The sequence below is a fragment of the Onthophagus taurus genome, chromosome 6 (genome assembly GCF_036711975.1).
Source record: "Onthophagus taurus isolate NC chromosome 6, IU_Otau_3.0, whole genome shotgun sequence".
Classification (NCBI taxonomy): Eukaryota; Metazoa; Arthropoda; class Insecta; order Coleoptera; family Scarabaeidae; genus Onthophagus; species Onthophagus taurus.
This window is the reverse complement of record NC_091971.1, coordinates 13,599,513-13,617,466: the sequence shown is the minus strand read 5'-3', so window position 1 is coordinate 13,617,466 and position 17,954 is coordinate 13,599,513. Positions and strand designations below refer to the sequence as shown.

Sequence of the window (17,954 nt, the reverse complement as noted above, 5' to 3'; positions counted from 1 at the left end):
CTTATCAAACATGAAAAAATAAGAGATTCATGCTTATGTTTTGTTGCTGTTGCTCGTACACGGTTGGACAATTGCCGTATACAGTGCAACTTCTTCCTGCAATTGAAGCAAAATGGTCTAATAATTATACATCTATTTCTATTCAGCAGGACAACACTAAACCATTCTTTGTATTACATAAACGCAAAGTGTCAACCCCCTAATAATCCTCACACTAACGTACTAGACTTGTAATCTTGGTTTTTGCAATGCCAGACAGATACTTCAGTACCAAATTGATGCTTCAAATATCGATCAACTTATTCATTCCATCGACACTTTTAATCAACTGAGTCGTGCTACACTGAATAAGGTCTTCCTATCACATCAGCAATACATGATAGAAATCGTAAAAGTAAATAGCAGCAACTATAGTAAATTGCCCCATTTAGGCAAAGACAAACTGGTTCGATTAGGATAATTACCACTTTGCCTTAAATGTGATAGGAACTTCGTCGAAACGGCTCATACTAAAATTACTACTTAAGTAATACTCCTACTATTATTAGGCTTGCTCCACACATTGTATGGACTGGCACGTCTCTTTAAAGGAAAAGTGTCGCAACTAGCAAAGTTAATTAATCTTATGTCATTATTATGTAAGAAATGTTGTTATTTCCAGATATATTTTCATTCATAGATCTACAGAACTTGTTTTTGTTTTAAAACGGACACTTATTTTAAGACTTAAATTTACATTAAATCGCATACTTATTATGGGACAGAGGATGTAATATATCTCACAGCATTCTTATACAGGGTGTCTCACGTAACTGGTTCGTTAGAACTTTTTCAGGTTCCACTATTCGTAGAGATTTGAAATTTTGGTAGCATGGATTGCTCATTCGGAACTTTCGATCTAAAATATTTTCAAGATGGCCGCCACTTCCGGTCTACCGGAATGAATACGGAGAAACGGTAATTCAATTTTTGACCACCCTGTATAAGATACTCTGATACAATATATGACAATCTATTTGAGAGCATCTGAAGAGTAATCTTGCCAATTTAGAGCTTTTTTGAATGAACGTTGGCTGGAATATAGGATTTTAAAGAGCATGGTAAAATTTGCCAAAAAAACCTTAAAATCAAAATAACTCGAAAACGAAAAACGCTAGGTACCAATAACTTTTATGAAAGTCAACATATTTTTTTACGTACAATGAAAAGGTGGAATAAAAACTAGGGCATTCCATTTAAAATAACGAAGTTATGGTCTACTTCCCATAACTTCCCCCATAACTTCCCCATAAGTCCCGACTGAACAACCCATACTAGAAAAATTTCAAAACTGTACGAATACTCGAACCTAAAAAAGTTCTAACGGACCAATTATGTGAGACACCCTGTATAGACAAGTTACTTGCAACTGACATGTTTTGGTTCCATATATAGCATTCAAGATTTAGGATTACAAGAACGTTTACTTTCCAATTTTCAGAATTAAGAAGAGTGTTAAATCGCTAGGATTAAGATGATGATAATTTACAATGTTTTTTTTTATTAATTTTTTTTTATAATGTGCTCCTTTTCAAATTTTGTTAATTATAGATAACCACACTAGAAAATGTTACAAAATAAAAAACAAATTTGCAATAGTAATAATTTTATTAAGAAAAAAAGAAACAAGCCGTTGTATTGCACAATATTCAGTCGAGAAACTGAATAAAAAGTTTTATTTATTTTAATTTTTAGTATCTGAAGTAAGTCGTCAATCGTTATTTAAGTAATTTTTATGTAAGTTTTGAGCGCGCGTTTTACCTATAAATTAGACCGCATTTTTATTTATGTATCTCCCTATTTTTTAGTTATTTTATATACATATTGAGTGTATTCGCCTATTTTCATATTTTCATTTTATTTTATTTTTTTTTTTTCATATTTTCCATTATTATTTATTTTCATTTCCTTTTATTTTATTCTCTTTTTCCGATTTTCTTTCTCTCCATTTTTTTTCCCATTTATTTTAATCAATAAACTCATCGAGCAGCATTATTAATTTTAATTTATTACGAAACAAAAATAAAAAACTCGTAAATCTCGAAAAATTGAGAGAAATCTTAAATCTACTATACGATAAATAAATGAATCATTTCCAACTCCTTCACATTAAACATAAAACCAACAAAACTTAATTCTAATCTCAATTTTTTTTTTGATTTATTTTCTTTTTTTTAATAATAACGTGGAGTTAAGTTATAAACGATATGTTTTTAATATTGCTACTTATTTATTTTGTTCGTTATATTGTGTGTTTCTACATAAAATAAAGGGAATTTAAAAAATTGATTGTCTAATGCTAAATATGAATGAGACAATGATCTAACACAGCATTTTCTTTGATATGAACAACCCTAATAACATCTAAATTGATATGAATACTTCACTAATAAGGTATGGAAGCCCTCTAGTGTGTGTGAATCTTGACGGAAAACGTTGAAATATGAACAAGTTTTATTGCGTAACTCATAAACTCCACGTTATTAAAAAAAAATCCCAAAACACATAAATACGTTTAAAAATTCTTAAATTATTTCCTTTTATAATAATCTTTTCATTCATTTTTTTATATCATATACAATATGTATAGTAACTATATGTATAATATTACAATAGTATTTTTTTAATTAAACAATCACAGCATTGTACGCCTGTAAATGTACAATTTTTTTTTAATTCAAAAATTAATTAATAATTAACAAACAGTGTTCTCGATAATGTATTTTTTTAATAACCATTGTGAAGAACAAGATATAGAATTTGAAAGTCGTCAACAAATTTTTTTTTAATTTATATTTTTTTAGTTAATTTTTTTTTGAGTTTATTTTTATTTTTTATTTATGAGCAAAATCGCACTACCACCTAAATCTATTCAAAAACTTTTTTTTTTCATTCATTTCCTAACTTTCCTTCGATTTAATAATACACTACAAAAATTTATAAACCAAGTAATCATTAAAAAAAATCAAGATTTGAAGAAATTTCTCGTTTTTCCCTTATCCAATTCAATTTATCCTTCCAATTTTTTTTTTCTTAAGCAAGTTTTTCTATTTAACCATTTTGTTTTTTCGTTAAATGTTATTACAAATTTACGTTCTTACACCCTACCAATTTTTTTTTTAATTAATCAAATTATTATTCCGATATCGCATTTTGATTTCTTTTTGTTCGATTTCGAGATAAATACATACGATTAAGGTAATTTTTTTCTCGTTTTTTTTCGCTTATTTTAGACTTTTTAAATCTTATTATTTTTCGTTTGGACGAGATAAGAGTTTCTTTACAGTTAATAAATTGATTTGTTGGTCAAATACCCATGTAGATTAGAATTCTTGGAATTGTTTATGATTTTATTTACAAATCTTAATAAATTTATTATTTAAAGAGTAAATTAAATTATAACGTATTTTTTGTTCCTCAATTATTTTTTTTCCTTTTGACCTAAAATGAAATTAATTTAAAAATCCTGAAGTTTGGATTTGATTGGAATTTCCACTCATCAACTCATCACTAGAGAGTGATGTTTTTCTTTGGATTTTGAGGGACGAAGTATTTCTCACCTTTTAATTTTATGCCAATTACGTTGGACTCACTATGCGATACTTGCCAAATTACTCGACTTGAAATAAAGTTAAAAAGTACACATCAGAAACGATGGGAAGTACTCATGCAGCTCCACAAGTATATAAGTCTTCACATACACACTACTTGTTGCTTGCCATGTGCATTGCACGAATTGGAAAGTATCGCATAGTAAATATACGGACTTTACAGAAACAAGAATATCTAATTGAAGTGACGATAGCACAACATCGACGTTTGTCATCTAGCTTACCACAAATTTGGCGTCGCAAGATAATCTCAGAATAGTATGTTCAGAACGCCACATTAGACTCTTCCATTCTACTTCCACTAGGCAATGCTGATACAACATTATGTGTCAGAAAAAAATGTAAAAATTCTCTATGAAGGAAACTGATGCTATTCTATATTCCTCTAATTTGCGATGAATAATCCGTAATTCGAGACCAACATCCCAAAATGTATTCAACACAGTTTCGTCAGAGTCATCTTTCCCCTGTAAAATTGTGGCGTTAAGTCTCATCTACATCTTTCTTAAGTTAAGTCAACACCTATCTTCTAATAAAGTATCCCACATTGTTTGGAGTTTTTAAAACGACAACTCAAATCAATTAATGAAACGCTGTAAGGTCTTGTACTGCGCTGCTGAAAATATTGAATTAAGTATGTATATTAAAAAAGGAGTGACTTAAGTGCAAAAGTCGCAGGAACTTAATAAGTTGCGGAATTTAGACGAAACAGGATTTTTCAAAAATGTAAACTCTGATTGATATAAAATGAATAAATCAAGTGCGAAGCTATATAATGCAAAAACGAAAAATTGGTTGCAATAAAAATCAAAGAACCATATTCTTGCAAGGCTTATCTTTTCAAGAGCCTATTTTAAAGACCGAATTACTGATTGGTGCATTTCCTAAATCAGTTCGTGAAGTATCTCGAGGTTGCTCAAATGAAGAAATGTTTTTAAAATTCTTAATGATCACAAGTCAAATCTTTTAAGAAAGAATGTGTTCTTCTGTTTGGAGATACAATTTTTTTGTATTATATGTCTCACAAGCTCCTCACAGCTATAGGAGGAGGCATGTAGCAAACAGCCGCTCCTGAATGGCAGGGTAGATACGACTACAACGCGTTTTATCTTTGAACGACCGTATAAAACAAAGGTGGAAGAACAATCCATGCCTGACGACACTGTCCAACAATAACCAACAATAAAAGTTTCTAAACCGTTGGGAATTTGACCCGCCGCGCTCCAAGCGGAGCTGGTGACCATTTCTCTGGCGGCTGAGGCAATTTTCAAGAAAATTAGTAACAAAAAAACTATAATATATGTTCATCCTCGTTGCTTGAGGACTGCCATAACAATCTTTGTGAGGAGATTACGATCTGCTGGACAAAGGGTCATTCGGAAAATAAGCTTGATGATATGGTGGACAAACTGGCAAGGAAAACTGCAGGCGAACCTCCGGGATCGCCAGAACCAATCATCGCCCTAACAATAAGGTCTTTAATAGAGCTTCAAAAAAAGGAAACATGTAAAAAGTTTCTAACTTACTGGGACAGGACACCAGGATGTCGCCAAGCCAAGGAGGCTCTAATGAACCATGACCCTAAACGAACAGATTTATTTATGAGGCTGTTCAGGAAGAACATACGTTTGGTCAAAAGTCTAAACACTGGCATCTACAGAAGCACTTACTGAACATGGGAATAAATGATACCGACATCTGCAGAGGATGCGATGAGATGAACACATTCTATGCGACTGCGTGGCCCTCCAAACATTAAGGTTATCCATTTTTGGAGATATCCAAATTCGTATGAGTGGAATCAGGGCAGCACAACCAAGACAAATTCTAGCCTTTGTCTCCAAGATAATATGGCTGGAAGGATCCTAATGCTGACCAAAGGAAGGAAGTAAATACAAGGTATCTGTTGAGGTAAAAGTGCTGCGGGCGGTTCAATCTGCCTTCCCGCGAATCCAGAATCTTTATTTGACAATCTGTCTCGTTTCAAAGTCTTACCTTAGAGGACATAGTAGCTGGCTAAAAGGTCGCGTGGGAGATCTCCTACAAGATACACGGACCTTATCATAAAGATCACGAAACAAAGTCTGGCACGCATATTCAAGATGGCGGTGAACAAGTGCGAAAGAAGATGAAAAAGGTCTTGTTTTAATGATTAGAATCAAAAAATTAACAACCGGCATGGAAATACTGCTGGTAAGACATTTGATATATATTGACTGAGGTGATTAGAAAAGTTTTACAAAGTCTCTTTTACGCCAAACATAGTCGATTTAAGAGTGCATGTATTTACCCATTAAATCGGAATAATAGACTCCTGTCTCTGTTCATTCGTGATATTCCAGAATAATTTTTTTATCTCCTGCAGTTTGACTAGTCACACTTTTAGTAATATTATAACTCCAGTGTAAGTTCAACGTTAAGTTGGTCCCAGAATGAAACTAATAAAGGTAGAAAGCCTGAAGAAAAAGTTATTGTTACAGACATGTCAGAGAAAAAAAAAAAAAAAAGTAAGATCAACGAAAAAAGATGAAGAGAAAAGTATATAGGGTGTCCAATTAGCGCGATATCGGACGATATCTTCTTACAGGGTGTCGCTAGAAGAAAATGTTTATATATAAAGTTGTTTGGTGCTCGAAGGTGCATAACCTAAAAATATTTTTGTTTATACAGGGTGTTGCAAAAACAAAGTACAAGGTACAACTTCGTACATTTAAATGGAACACCCCATATTTTATTACGTTTTTGAAATACCCTTAAAATTCGAGATACTTTTTGTTAAGCATTACCTATACCAAAATTTTATCGTTTTTGAAATATTCAACATTTTGTGAAAAAATCTCCGTCTGCACGTGTCTATAAAAGAAAGCAAACCCAATTTATTTAAGACCCTACAAAGCAAATCTTTTGTGGATTATTAATGCATAGTTACAGTAACTTCATGCCCCTATAAAAATCTGGTAACCTTCTACAGGTGTTCGTAATATTGTACTCAATACCAGAAACTTGAAATAGCTATATCTCATTTTTTTTAAATGGAATGCCTCATATTTTTTTATCTTAAATTATTCGCCAAGTAATAAGGTTTCTTTTTTATAAAGCATGTCCTATAAATAACTTGATAACTATTGCACATAAGGGTAATTCAAAAATACAATAAAATATGGGGTGTTCCATTTAAATTTACGAAGTTGTACCTTGTATTTTATTTTTGCAACACCCTGTATAAACAAAAATATTTTTAGGTTATGCACCTTCGAGCACCAAACAACTTTATATATAAACATTTTCTTCTAGCGACACCCTGTAAGGAGATATCGTCCGATAACGCACTAATTGGACACCCGGTATACGTAATTAATTTCAAAACAAATGTCTAAAGCTGAAAGAACTGCTGTTACTCATCTGGAGATACTGATTTTTTATTTATAACTGTTAACGCAGATAATGGAGGAAGACGGAGAAGTGTTTTTTTTTTGCATTCGATCGGATTTTTGCAATGCAAAAAGGTGGCGAAGTTAGCTTAATGATGGATTCGACAGTTCCCTTCAAACGATAAATCTATTGCATTTTAAAATAACCATAGAATTATGTACAATCAGCATTCTGCATTATCAGAGATATGGGGTTAATATAACCCATAGAAATGAAGCACCTCTTTCATGCTTGCTGTAGTCAAATAGTTCCATTCATGAATATAATGAAGTTTAGGTTTTCTAAACTTCAACAATACATGTTATAGCTGTAAATTTACCAGAATGACAGCGTAGTCGATATTTTATCTGCATTCGCCATAAATAAAATCATTTCAATTCTTTCTTTTACAGTTAAATAATTCATGTGGCAAAGTTAAATTTATTGCACGAATAAAAAGAAGTTCTTCTTGAAAATCCATATTATCCATATCCGTATTTGAAATTTTAATGTTACAGATAGCTCTCTTCAAATCTATCAAGGTTTAGTTGTAACTTTTGTGGTTCAATATGAAACTTTAATTGGGACACCAATATAAGATATTAAACTTTCTTAATATGCCATTTAGCCTTATATTATAGATTAAAATAGTAAATATAATATAACAACACCAAATCAGGACTTTCAAATCCCCGATTTTTCTTCATTTTAGATCAAAACCGACAACTAAAAATGCGAGGAATAAAAATCGTATTGAACAGCGTGTTTTGATTTCAAGATATAAAAGAAAATTAACTAACCAATTAATCCTTAATCTTAAAACATATAAATATTTTTTGTAATAAATCTTAAATATAGATATATGGATAATACATTACAATTTTGTTACCAGGAATAATTCTCATCTCGTAATTTCCATTCAGAAATATTACTTTTTCATGATCAGAACACTTAAGGCGAAATTCTGAAATAACCATAAATTTATTTATTAGAGTATTTTCATTATATGACGATTTTGTTTATCGAGAGGAAAAAAACATCCTCTTTTTCCACATCATATTTCTTTTCCTTCATAAATTTTTTTAGAAAAATTTTCGAAAAAGTTTCTAATGCAGCTTCTAATGTGTTTGTATTAAAGCTCAGATCTGGGTTAGAAAGTGTCTAAAAGTAACTCCCTGCGAAATTGGAAAATCTGTTTCTGACTAAGAGTCAAAAATAGTCCAAGTTTTTTTTTTTTCGGTTACTTTAAAAGCTTCAATTTTAAAAAGCTGCTTTAGTTCAAACTTGAACCGGGCTCGTCTTTTTGTCGCCGCTACGTTTTTTCTGGGTGAGGAACGTCTCGGTGGTACATTTGGGGCCCTCGTCGGGGCTGTACGACCACTTCACCTTTTCTTTGTACGGCTTTTCGTCGGGCGTTTTAATTTTTTGACGAGTTTTTACAAACTCGGTCACCTTTTGTCACTGAATCTCGCAGAACGGAAGCTTTTGACCATCTTTTGCATCCGTTTCAGTGTTGCTCAATTCGTCACTTAATTTTGGACTGTCTGCGTTACTTGTGCCTCCCTGGCCCCCACTAAAAACAAAAACGGTTATTTTAATTTAATTTTAAGTAAATTTTTTTGACCTGATAGAGCCAGGAGGGCACATTGATTGTCATCTAAGCGCCAGAGTTGAAACCATAGGCGGTCTCGTCGGTTTATTCTCCAAAATCCTTTCAATTTCAGCCATTACATTCGTATTTAGTTTTGGTACCAACTAAAAATCGACTCATGGGGTTTAAAATCAAGTTATTATTTAAAATATTTTTGGATTACCTGCAATGATTGTATGCTATCATACAATTGATCAACACTACTAGCTCCCAATAATAAACATTGAACCGACTCATTTTTTAAAGACCACGCAATTGCAAGCTGCACCAAACTGCATCCCATCCGTTCTGCTAAGCCACTCAATTCCCGGATTCTTTCTTGTTGTCGTCTTGATTCCTCCGGTTGGATTCTATCTTTCATCCAATTGTAACCATCTTTATTTGAGGCTGCATTTTCATCTTCTGTCCATGAGAATGAGCTATATTTATTACGAAAACTCGCCCGCGAGAAAAGTTGAACTCCTGCTTCTTCTTTACATTGGGCTAAAGCCATGGAGATTGGAGACCATGCCATTAAACCAACGCCGATTTTGTTGTACAATTCCGGCATGTACAATTCGGTTTTTTCGCGGCAAAACATGTGGTATTCGGATTGTTCTACTATTGGAGTTACACAATTGAATTGGCGGCAGTTTGTGTAAGCTTCCATTACTTCTACTGGTGACCAACGTGCTGTACCCCAATACATCGCCCAACCTTGGCTAATTACATAATGCATTGCTCTCACTATTTCTACAAAAACAAATTAATACAATAAAAAAGACTTTATTTTTTTGGTATTTACCTTCCATGGGACACATTGGATCGGCTTTATGGACGATTACGACATCGATGTAAGATAATTGTAACCTCAATAAGCTTGCTTTAACACTTTCTATTATGTGCTTTCGAGATAATCCTCTCTCTTCCGATCTAAAAGTAAAATAAGATATAATATAAAATAGGGATTATAGTTATTTATTGTGTAAGTGTTTTAGACAGCATTTTATTCACGCAAAGACGCATGCAATACAACGCTTTAATCACATTCATTTAGAATCAGAATCGCCAAAATTTCATGTGATGTTATCAAAAAATGATTTGACATTTCATTCTGACAGCGGCTGTCACCTCAAAAATCATTGCAATTAACTAAAAAAACATTGGGACATTGTTACTTTATTCCACTAGTGGATAAAGTGGTACTTTATACGGTTCATAAGTATGGAGGATAAAACTTCAATTATCAGGTGATTGTGAATAAATAGTATATTGTGTCTCAAGGGCAGAAAATAAGCATTAGCAGCCCGAGGCTATTAGCTAATACATAGATAAGGGCTGCTAATACATTTCTGCACGTGTGATACACAACAGTTTTTCGCCTCCCATTAAACCAAACAAAATTGCAAAAATATAAAATAAAACTAATTTTATAAATCAATTAATTTCAATGAAGTCAATGAAGACTAACTAGATTGTGATGAAAAACTTATAGAAACTGATATGATTTACTTTCAGTTATGGGAGGCGAAAAATATTTTATTGTACCTTGTGCTCCAATAAATTTTAGTAGTAACGATATAACTCGTTCGTTTCCAACCTTTTCTCGTTAAAATTCTTCCTAATTCAACTTCAGCTCGTGTACCTAAAAAAAAATTTTAAAAAAACACTTTTTAGTATCACCAAAAATATGCAAACAAACCTGAATGTGCTTCTGATAAATCAAAAACATTAATTCCACTATCAACAGCCAAGGAGATAATTTGTTCGGCTTGCTCTTCAGTTACTGTTGGTCCAAAAGTGGGCCAAGTTCCTATAATGATATAAAATTTAATTCGAATTTGGTTGATTTTGTAAAGACCTTACCTAATCCAATGTTGGAAACTCTTAATCCACTTTTGCCCAAATTTCTATATCTTAAACCTGGGGTGATTGCAGTTTGTTTACTAAGTTGTATGTGAGCAGAAGGTGCCGTGTGCGTGAGACCGCTAAGCAATAACTGTTCTTTGGTGATGGTTCCATCGCTCTGCCGGTCACCGAGTGCACTGAGAGCGCTGCCCGCACTGAACTCTTCCATGCAGTCTAAACTAGCGATGGGCGCTCTACAACTAAACAAAAAAAATATTTTTTTATAAAAAAAAATTTAAACAAATTCAAAAAATTAAAAACAACGTGTTAATATTGTTATAAACATCTTTTTGAGATTACTTTGTTGCAAACGTTGCTATTAACAAGTTCTCCAACGTCCAAGTATTCATTTATAATAAATAAATCGAGGAAAAGTTTCTTGTCCTGTCGAAATATATCACAATAATTAAGCTTTTTTTGTGTTAATTTTAATTTTAATCTTTTTCGTTTAATCTTAATTTTTAAGATTAACTACTTAATAATCTAATTTGATCTAAAACTGGGTGTGATAATTCTGGTGGATTTAGTTAATCTTGTATATAGGAATTTACATCGTAGTTGATATTTCAATAAATACAAAGGGATCTCCAGTTTTAATCATCTAAAAGCTTTGTTACACAAAAACAGATTATTAATCGAATTAAACTCACTCAAATAAAATCACAAATCACCCACAATAACTACAATTTTAACAAGTTCCATAATATGTGTAATATTTTAAATGGAGTACACACGATTGATTTCCAATAAAATCCACGTCGCCGTGTCCTTCAAAATAAATAAATTGATTGGTTAAGATAATATAATCAAAGGTATTAAAGTTTGATTATTTTGTTTATGAAAACTGGTTTTAAATTTAATAAAAATGGTTAAACTAACGAGCTGAAAAAGTTTTGAAATGAAATGAAACGCAAAGGGGGAATTCTTTTGTTGTCGTAATATGCCAGTAATTACGTTTTGTTCTCTCTCTACATGGGAGATGTGTCCCAGGTAATTTAATTGCTAGTTAAAAGCTAAATTTAGATTGAAGAGGACGATGGTGATGAATATGAGAGGGTTGCCTATTGTTGTTTGAATTGATAGTGTTAAAATCCTAAACCAATGTTGGTTTATTTCTAAAAGTTTTTATCGATAAGTTTCAAAATTCGCTATAAAATTTATTTTTTGAAGGATCCTTGTGGAAATATCACCAATTATTAATTAAAGTATCCTCTTTTTAATGCAACAAGCCGTTTTGAAAAATTATTTTTAGTTCTTGAGAAATAAATGTTTGAAATCATAGACACTTTTTTCGAATTTTGCAATTTTCGCCTATTAAGTTTTAAAAATTCGTATAAAATCGATTTTTTGGAATATGAGTATGAAAATTTCCTAAAGTGTTAATAAAAGTGTCTTCTTTCCAATGAACCAACCCGTTTTGAAAAATACCTTTTTGTTTTTGAGAAAACAATATTTGAAGTTTTGATAAAATTGTCGATGTTGCAATTTAAATCGATAACTTTCAAAATTCGCTATAAAATTTATTTCTTGAAGGATCCTTGTGGAAATATCACCAATTATTAATTAAGGTATCCTCTTTTTAATGCAACAAGCCGTTTTGAAAAATCACTTTTAGTTCTTGAGAAATAAATTTTTGAAATGATCGACAATTTTTTCGATTTTTACAATTTTCGCAGATTAAGTTTTAAAAATTCGTATAAAATCGATTTTTTGGAATATGAGTATGAAAATTTCCCAAAGTGTTAATAAAAGTGTTTTCTTTCCAATAAACCAACCCATTTTTAAAAATACCTTTTAGTTTTTTAGAAAACAATATTTGAAGTTTTGATACAATTTTCGATGTTGCAATTTTCATCGATAATTTTCAAAATTCGCTATAACATTTATGTATTGAAGGATCCTTGTGGAAATATCACCAATTATTAATTAAAGTATCCTCTTTTTAACGCAACAAGCCGTTTTGAAAAATCACTTTTAGTTCTTGAGAAATAAATTTTTGAAATGATCGACAATTTTTTCGATTTTTGCAATTTTCGCAGATTAAGTCTTAAAAATTCGTATAAAATCGATTTTTTGGAATATGAGTATGAAAATTTCCCAAAGTGTTAAGAAAACTGTCTTCTTTCCAATGAACCAACCCGTTTTGAAAGATAACTTTTAGTTTTTGAGAAACAATATTTGGAGTTTTGATAAAATTTTCGATGTTGCAATTTTCATCGATAATTTTCAAAATTCGCTATAAAATTAATTTCTTGAAGGATCCTTGTGGAAATATCACCAATTATTAATTAAAGTATCCTCTTTTTAATGCAACAACCCGTTTTGAAAAATCGCTGTTAGTTTTTGAGAAATAAATGTTTGAAATGATCGACAATTTTTTCGAATTTTGCAATTTTCGCCGATTAAGTTTGAAAAATTCGTATAAAATCGATTTTTTGGAATATGAGTATGAAAATTTCCCAAATTATTGAGAAAAGTGTCCTCTTTCCAATGAACCAACCCGTTTTGAAAAATATCTTTTAGTATTTAAGAAAACAATATTTGAAGTTTTGAGAAAATTTTCGATGTTTCAATTTTCATCGATAATTTTCAAAATTCGCTACAAAATTTAGTTTTTTAAGGATCCTTGTGGAAATATCACCAATTATTAATTAAAGTATCCTCTTTTTAATGCAACAACCCGTTTTGGAAAATCACTTTTAGTTCTTGAGAAATGAATTTTTGAAATGACAATTTTTTCGATTTTTGCAATATTCGCAGATTAAGTTTTAAAAATTCGTATAAAATCGATTTTTGGAATATGAGTATGAAAATTTCCCAAAGTGTTAATAAAAGTGTCTTCTTTCCAATGAACCAACCCATTTTGAAAGATAACTTTTAGTTTTTGAGAAACAATATTTCAAGTTTTGATAAAATTTTCGATGTTGCAATTTTCATCGCCGAATATCGTATCCGGCTATTCGCAAAATCACTATCCGTTCCATCACTAACCCATATAAATGATGTATAGAGAAAAGTGATGGGTAAACTTTTGGTATAAATATAACACACACTTTGTTACTACACTTCAATACAATCCAATGGATACAACAAAGGCTGTAGCTGATGTTCAAAATAAAATTAAAATCTATCACCAAGCATAAAAAAGCACCACAGAGTGTTAATGAGTCGATTTCACAAGTACTTGGAACTATCTTTAGCTCTTTCAAAAGCAACCCAGAAATTCAAACACAACTTCAGAATTAAGGAAGACTTCAAACATTTTTATGCCATAACAGTTGATGCCATCCACAGCCTTTTCTTTGGCTACAACCAAATTGATTACACCTCCAATGTAATCCTCTACACGGCCCAAGTGAATAGAGTATCGCCAACAAAGGATTTAATTCACCCAATTTAATTCAGACTGCGTGGAGCAATCAATACGAATTCAGTTTCTGAATCACCCTGCCAGGAATCAAGAAACATTCACATAAGCACATGATAGAACAGTCATAATGAACCACACACTAAGTTGATGAGGAAGAAGTCAATGACATTTTTTCTGCATTTAGTTTTAATTTATTATTATTAAGCACAGTTCAATATCTGAGGTTCAGCTAAAACTCCAGTATCATCAGCAAACAAGAACATATCAACATAATAATCGAAACCATTATTATCCGGCAGCAACCTGGATCATTCTGCATTGAGCAACCTTAACGGTTATTTTCAAAAACATACGTGACCAAACAATAAATAGAAGAGTAACTGCTTATTGAGCCTTTGAGACGAGGAGTTCATTGTGGCATAATCATGATTAATCTCTAAGCCATCCCTTATAGGACCGAAACACAACACCCAGTCGTTGAATTTATAAGATCAGCAATGACGGGGATGAAATGATTGTACGTAATTATAACTACCACCATAAATAAAAACCCATTGAAAGTTTATGGACAGGAATGATTTCTTTGTTTGACAATTGCATAATCATTATGAAAACCTAGCTGAATATGTTAAATTTTGTTCATCGCGAAACTCTTCCCCAGTTGTGTTATGAAAAACCAACCTCGTTCCTGATTTATGCTCAGATCATAATCTCTTAAGGAATCGATGGAGAAAACATCAACAACACATTGAAATTTTGATCTGGATGCAATATCTCAAAATTGAAGTATCTGGATCTTTGGAATCGTGGATATATCGTCAGATCATCAACCTCTCTGAGCAAACTCAGTATTTCTCGCAAGACTGGAAGACATCCACCGTTCTATTTTATTGCTGCTAGGATAGTTCTTCGAACCACGCATTAGGAGCAAGGTGGATGCGATTACAAAGAGAATCTCCTCTATAAATTTGGAACTCACGTCTCATTTACTATCTCCACTAGTTTAGAGCTTCCAACTGGCATGCTTCACAAACGTCAAACTGATACTGTGCTGAAAGTCAAAGAAGTTTGGACTCAACATGCCACAAAAACCTGGCTATTTATATTAAATGAGAAATCTCATTTTGGCTCTACCGAGACTTCAAAGCTGTCAAAATCACTTATTTGAACAGAAAACACCTGCAGACGATCTTATACTGGAAGGTGAGAACTTGATTCTTATAGGCTAAGGAAATAGTATGACTTCTGGATGGAATATTTCAAAAAGAAATGTTTGGAATCGTGGTTACATCGAGAAGCTGGAATACAACCATTATTATTTGCGTTTCTAAAAACTCTTCTCTATCCGACATAGCGAACTACCGTTCTATTTAATTGCAACTTATAATGGGATAGTTCTTCGAGCCATGCCTTAAGAGCAAGGTTGGGTTGGGTTGGATTAATGCGATTACAAAGAGAATCTCCTCTATAAATTTGGAATTCACGTCTCAGGTACTATCTGTACTAGTTCACAGCTTCCAACTGGGGTGCTTCGTAAACGTCAAACTGCTACTTTGTTTTTGAAGGTAGAACAAGTTTAGACTCAATATGCTACAGGACCTTGATATTGAATTGCCTGCTCATTAATCTCGTTTCTCTCATTTACTGTCCAACATTTTCTGCCATATTTTCAATATGACGTCTTTGACTTGAACTGATATACCATACTCTAAGCTGATGACAACATTAGTTTGACAAGATATACATACAGCAAATTGGACACAAAGAAACTCATCAAAAGCACAATTTTTTTCCCATTCGGCAACCTGCAAATCTCTGGTACCAACATTAGACAGAATTTAAACTTTTTTCTATGCAACTAAATCAAAGATGTTATTTTGAGAAATTTAGAGAATTTGTGTCCTTTCTCTCCCAGCTATTTAATGAATTGGGAATGAATTGTCGTGGTGTGGTGAAGACTAGAAAAGGTGTGAGGAAAGAAGTTTCATGATTAATATAATAAAAAATCGATAGATCTTTAATTCTATCAGCTCTGGGTTAACATTAAGCTCAAGAGTGTAATGAATTTAAAAGCCAAGACAAAACAAGATCCAATACAATGTGGTCATTACAGAAAATTTAAGATACGACAACTTCTGAAAATGATGTTTAAATTTGCAAACTTTTCTTATTAATTTTTTAGAATAATTATAGCAATTTGAAATTACAAACAGAAAAAAAGTAGGCCTTATCTTTTATGGCCTTAAACAAAAATCATTCTTTAATTCTTAGAAGTTATCTCAAAAATGTTAATAATTATCTATAAAATGAAATGTTTTTGCTGCATGGGAAATATATCTCATAAACTTGGTACATAAAGTTAAATTTAGATTAATGTGATAAACATGATGAATATATGTAAGTATACAAATTAAAAATGTTGATGAATATTTTGAATGTATTAAAATGATCGGTTTAAATCATACCTTCAATAATAAAGTAAGTTAAATTTCACACCAATAATACTAAAAATAAAAAAAAACAATTACTAATAATTTGAGAATAACAATTTATCTTGAGATAAACAAAAAAACAATACACGAAATATTTGTGGAAACACGTTAGGCACGATTTCCGAAAGTGAACTGGCCTTATTCCGACCTATTCTGGTTTGAGGGGCCCCCCAATTTCAATTCGCAATGCAGTGGACACCTGCTTTCCGTTTTGGAACCGTTTCAACACCCACGACGACGACGCGTCACCAGTAAATAAGTAGCAGCGCAGTAGGAAAGAGTATCTTCAAACTAGATCGCGGAATACATAAGAGGTCGAGTTTAACCGCTCGATATTGTTTGTCTTTTCCAGCGACCCCCAAAAAAATTTAACCCGATTTCGTATCGTCCTTCACCCCAAAAAAAATGGGGTCATCAAGCTTTTTGAGATTATCTTTATTTATTATTTTTTATTCTCTGCGGGATTGTATAGAACTGGGTTAGTAATTAATTTGGACATGGTTCAAAACATTTAACCTTGACCTCCGTTCTAAATTTTCGGGGTGAAACGATAAATTTCATTAAATCCGGGTGGGTCATCCAACCCCCCCAAAACGGAATCGTTACCGAGCTTAGTGGTGATAAATTTATCAAAATGCAGAGTTTCAGAAATGGAAAGATCTACTCGGGGACAACTCTCTACGTGTTGCCATAAATCATCTCTGATGAATAATTTTGGTTGAGGTAAACATTTATAATGATTTTTAAGAGGCGATTTGATAAATTAACGCAAAATTTGATACCAAAGAGATTAAAACACAAAATTAACCAAGTTATTTTGTTGTGGGGTTTATTAGAACAATTCGAGATAGAGTTCCGAATTATAAATAATAATTATTTATGCAAAATTTTGAATATTTTGGCGTTTAATTAGAGTTGGGTACGAAGACAAATTAGCTTTAGGTAATAATTTGGTTGACGGTTAAATTAAATGTACATATTTAAATGGACGATTTCAATTAACAGATAAATTATAAATTCAAATTCCGTTGTTGTTTTTTGTATTGAAATCGATTAAAAATAATAAACTGAAACAGATCGAAAATTTAAATACTTATCAACCATTTCATGATTGTTTCATAAAATAATATTGAAAAATAAAACAAAAAAAGTAAAATATCGTTTTGATTTTGTTGTGATTTCATAATGTTCAATCCTAAATTCGGCTGATGATGACTAAATCTTGAAACTAGTACAGTAAAATCTCGATATAACGAACATCGGATATAACGAACAATACATATTTAATACTATATGGAAAACCAAGGCACAGCCAAAGTCAGAATTCTATTGAACGTGCCAACCAAGACATTGAAAATATGATAAGTTCTTGGTTAAAAGACAACACTTCGACGAAGTGGTCGGAAGGATTAAGGTATATCTAATTCATGAAAAATCGAGCTTACCCACTCCGACATAAAATAATCACCTTACAAAGCATTATTCGGAATCGA

General features: G+C 31.9%; 1 protein-coding gene across 2 annotated transcripts in view; it reads right to left on the bottom strand.

The window, feature by feature from the left end:
* Positions 1-1,628: 1,628 nt before the first annotated feature.
* Positions 1,629-17,954, bottom strand: part of LOC111417542 (potassium voltage-gated channel subfamily A regulatory beta subunit hyperkinetic) — a 47,284-nt gene continuing 30,958 nt past the window's right edge. For both annotated transcript variants that reach the window (XM_071196987.1, XM_023049848.2), the window contains 7 exons: positions 10,558-10,799; positions 10,394-10,504; positions 10,240-10,336; positions 9,497-9,624; positions 8,876-9,444; positions 8,686-8,816; positions 1,629-8,634 (listed from right to left, as the gene is read on the bottom strand). In XM_071196987.1, the coding sequence (XP_071053088.1) occupies positions 8,715-8,816; positions 8,876-9,444; positions 9,497-9,624; positions 10,240-10,336; positions 10,394-10,504; positions 10,558-10,799 (1,249 nt within the window). In that variant the 3' untranslated portion in view covers positions 1,629-8,634; positions 8,686-8,714. The remainder of the gene's footprint in view (positions 8,635-8,685; positions 8,817-8,875; positions 9,445-9,496; positions 9,625-10,239; positions 10,337-10,393; positions 10,505-10,557; positions 10,800-17,954) is intronic.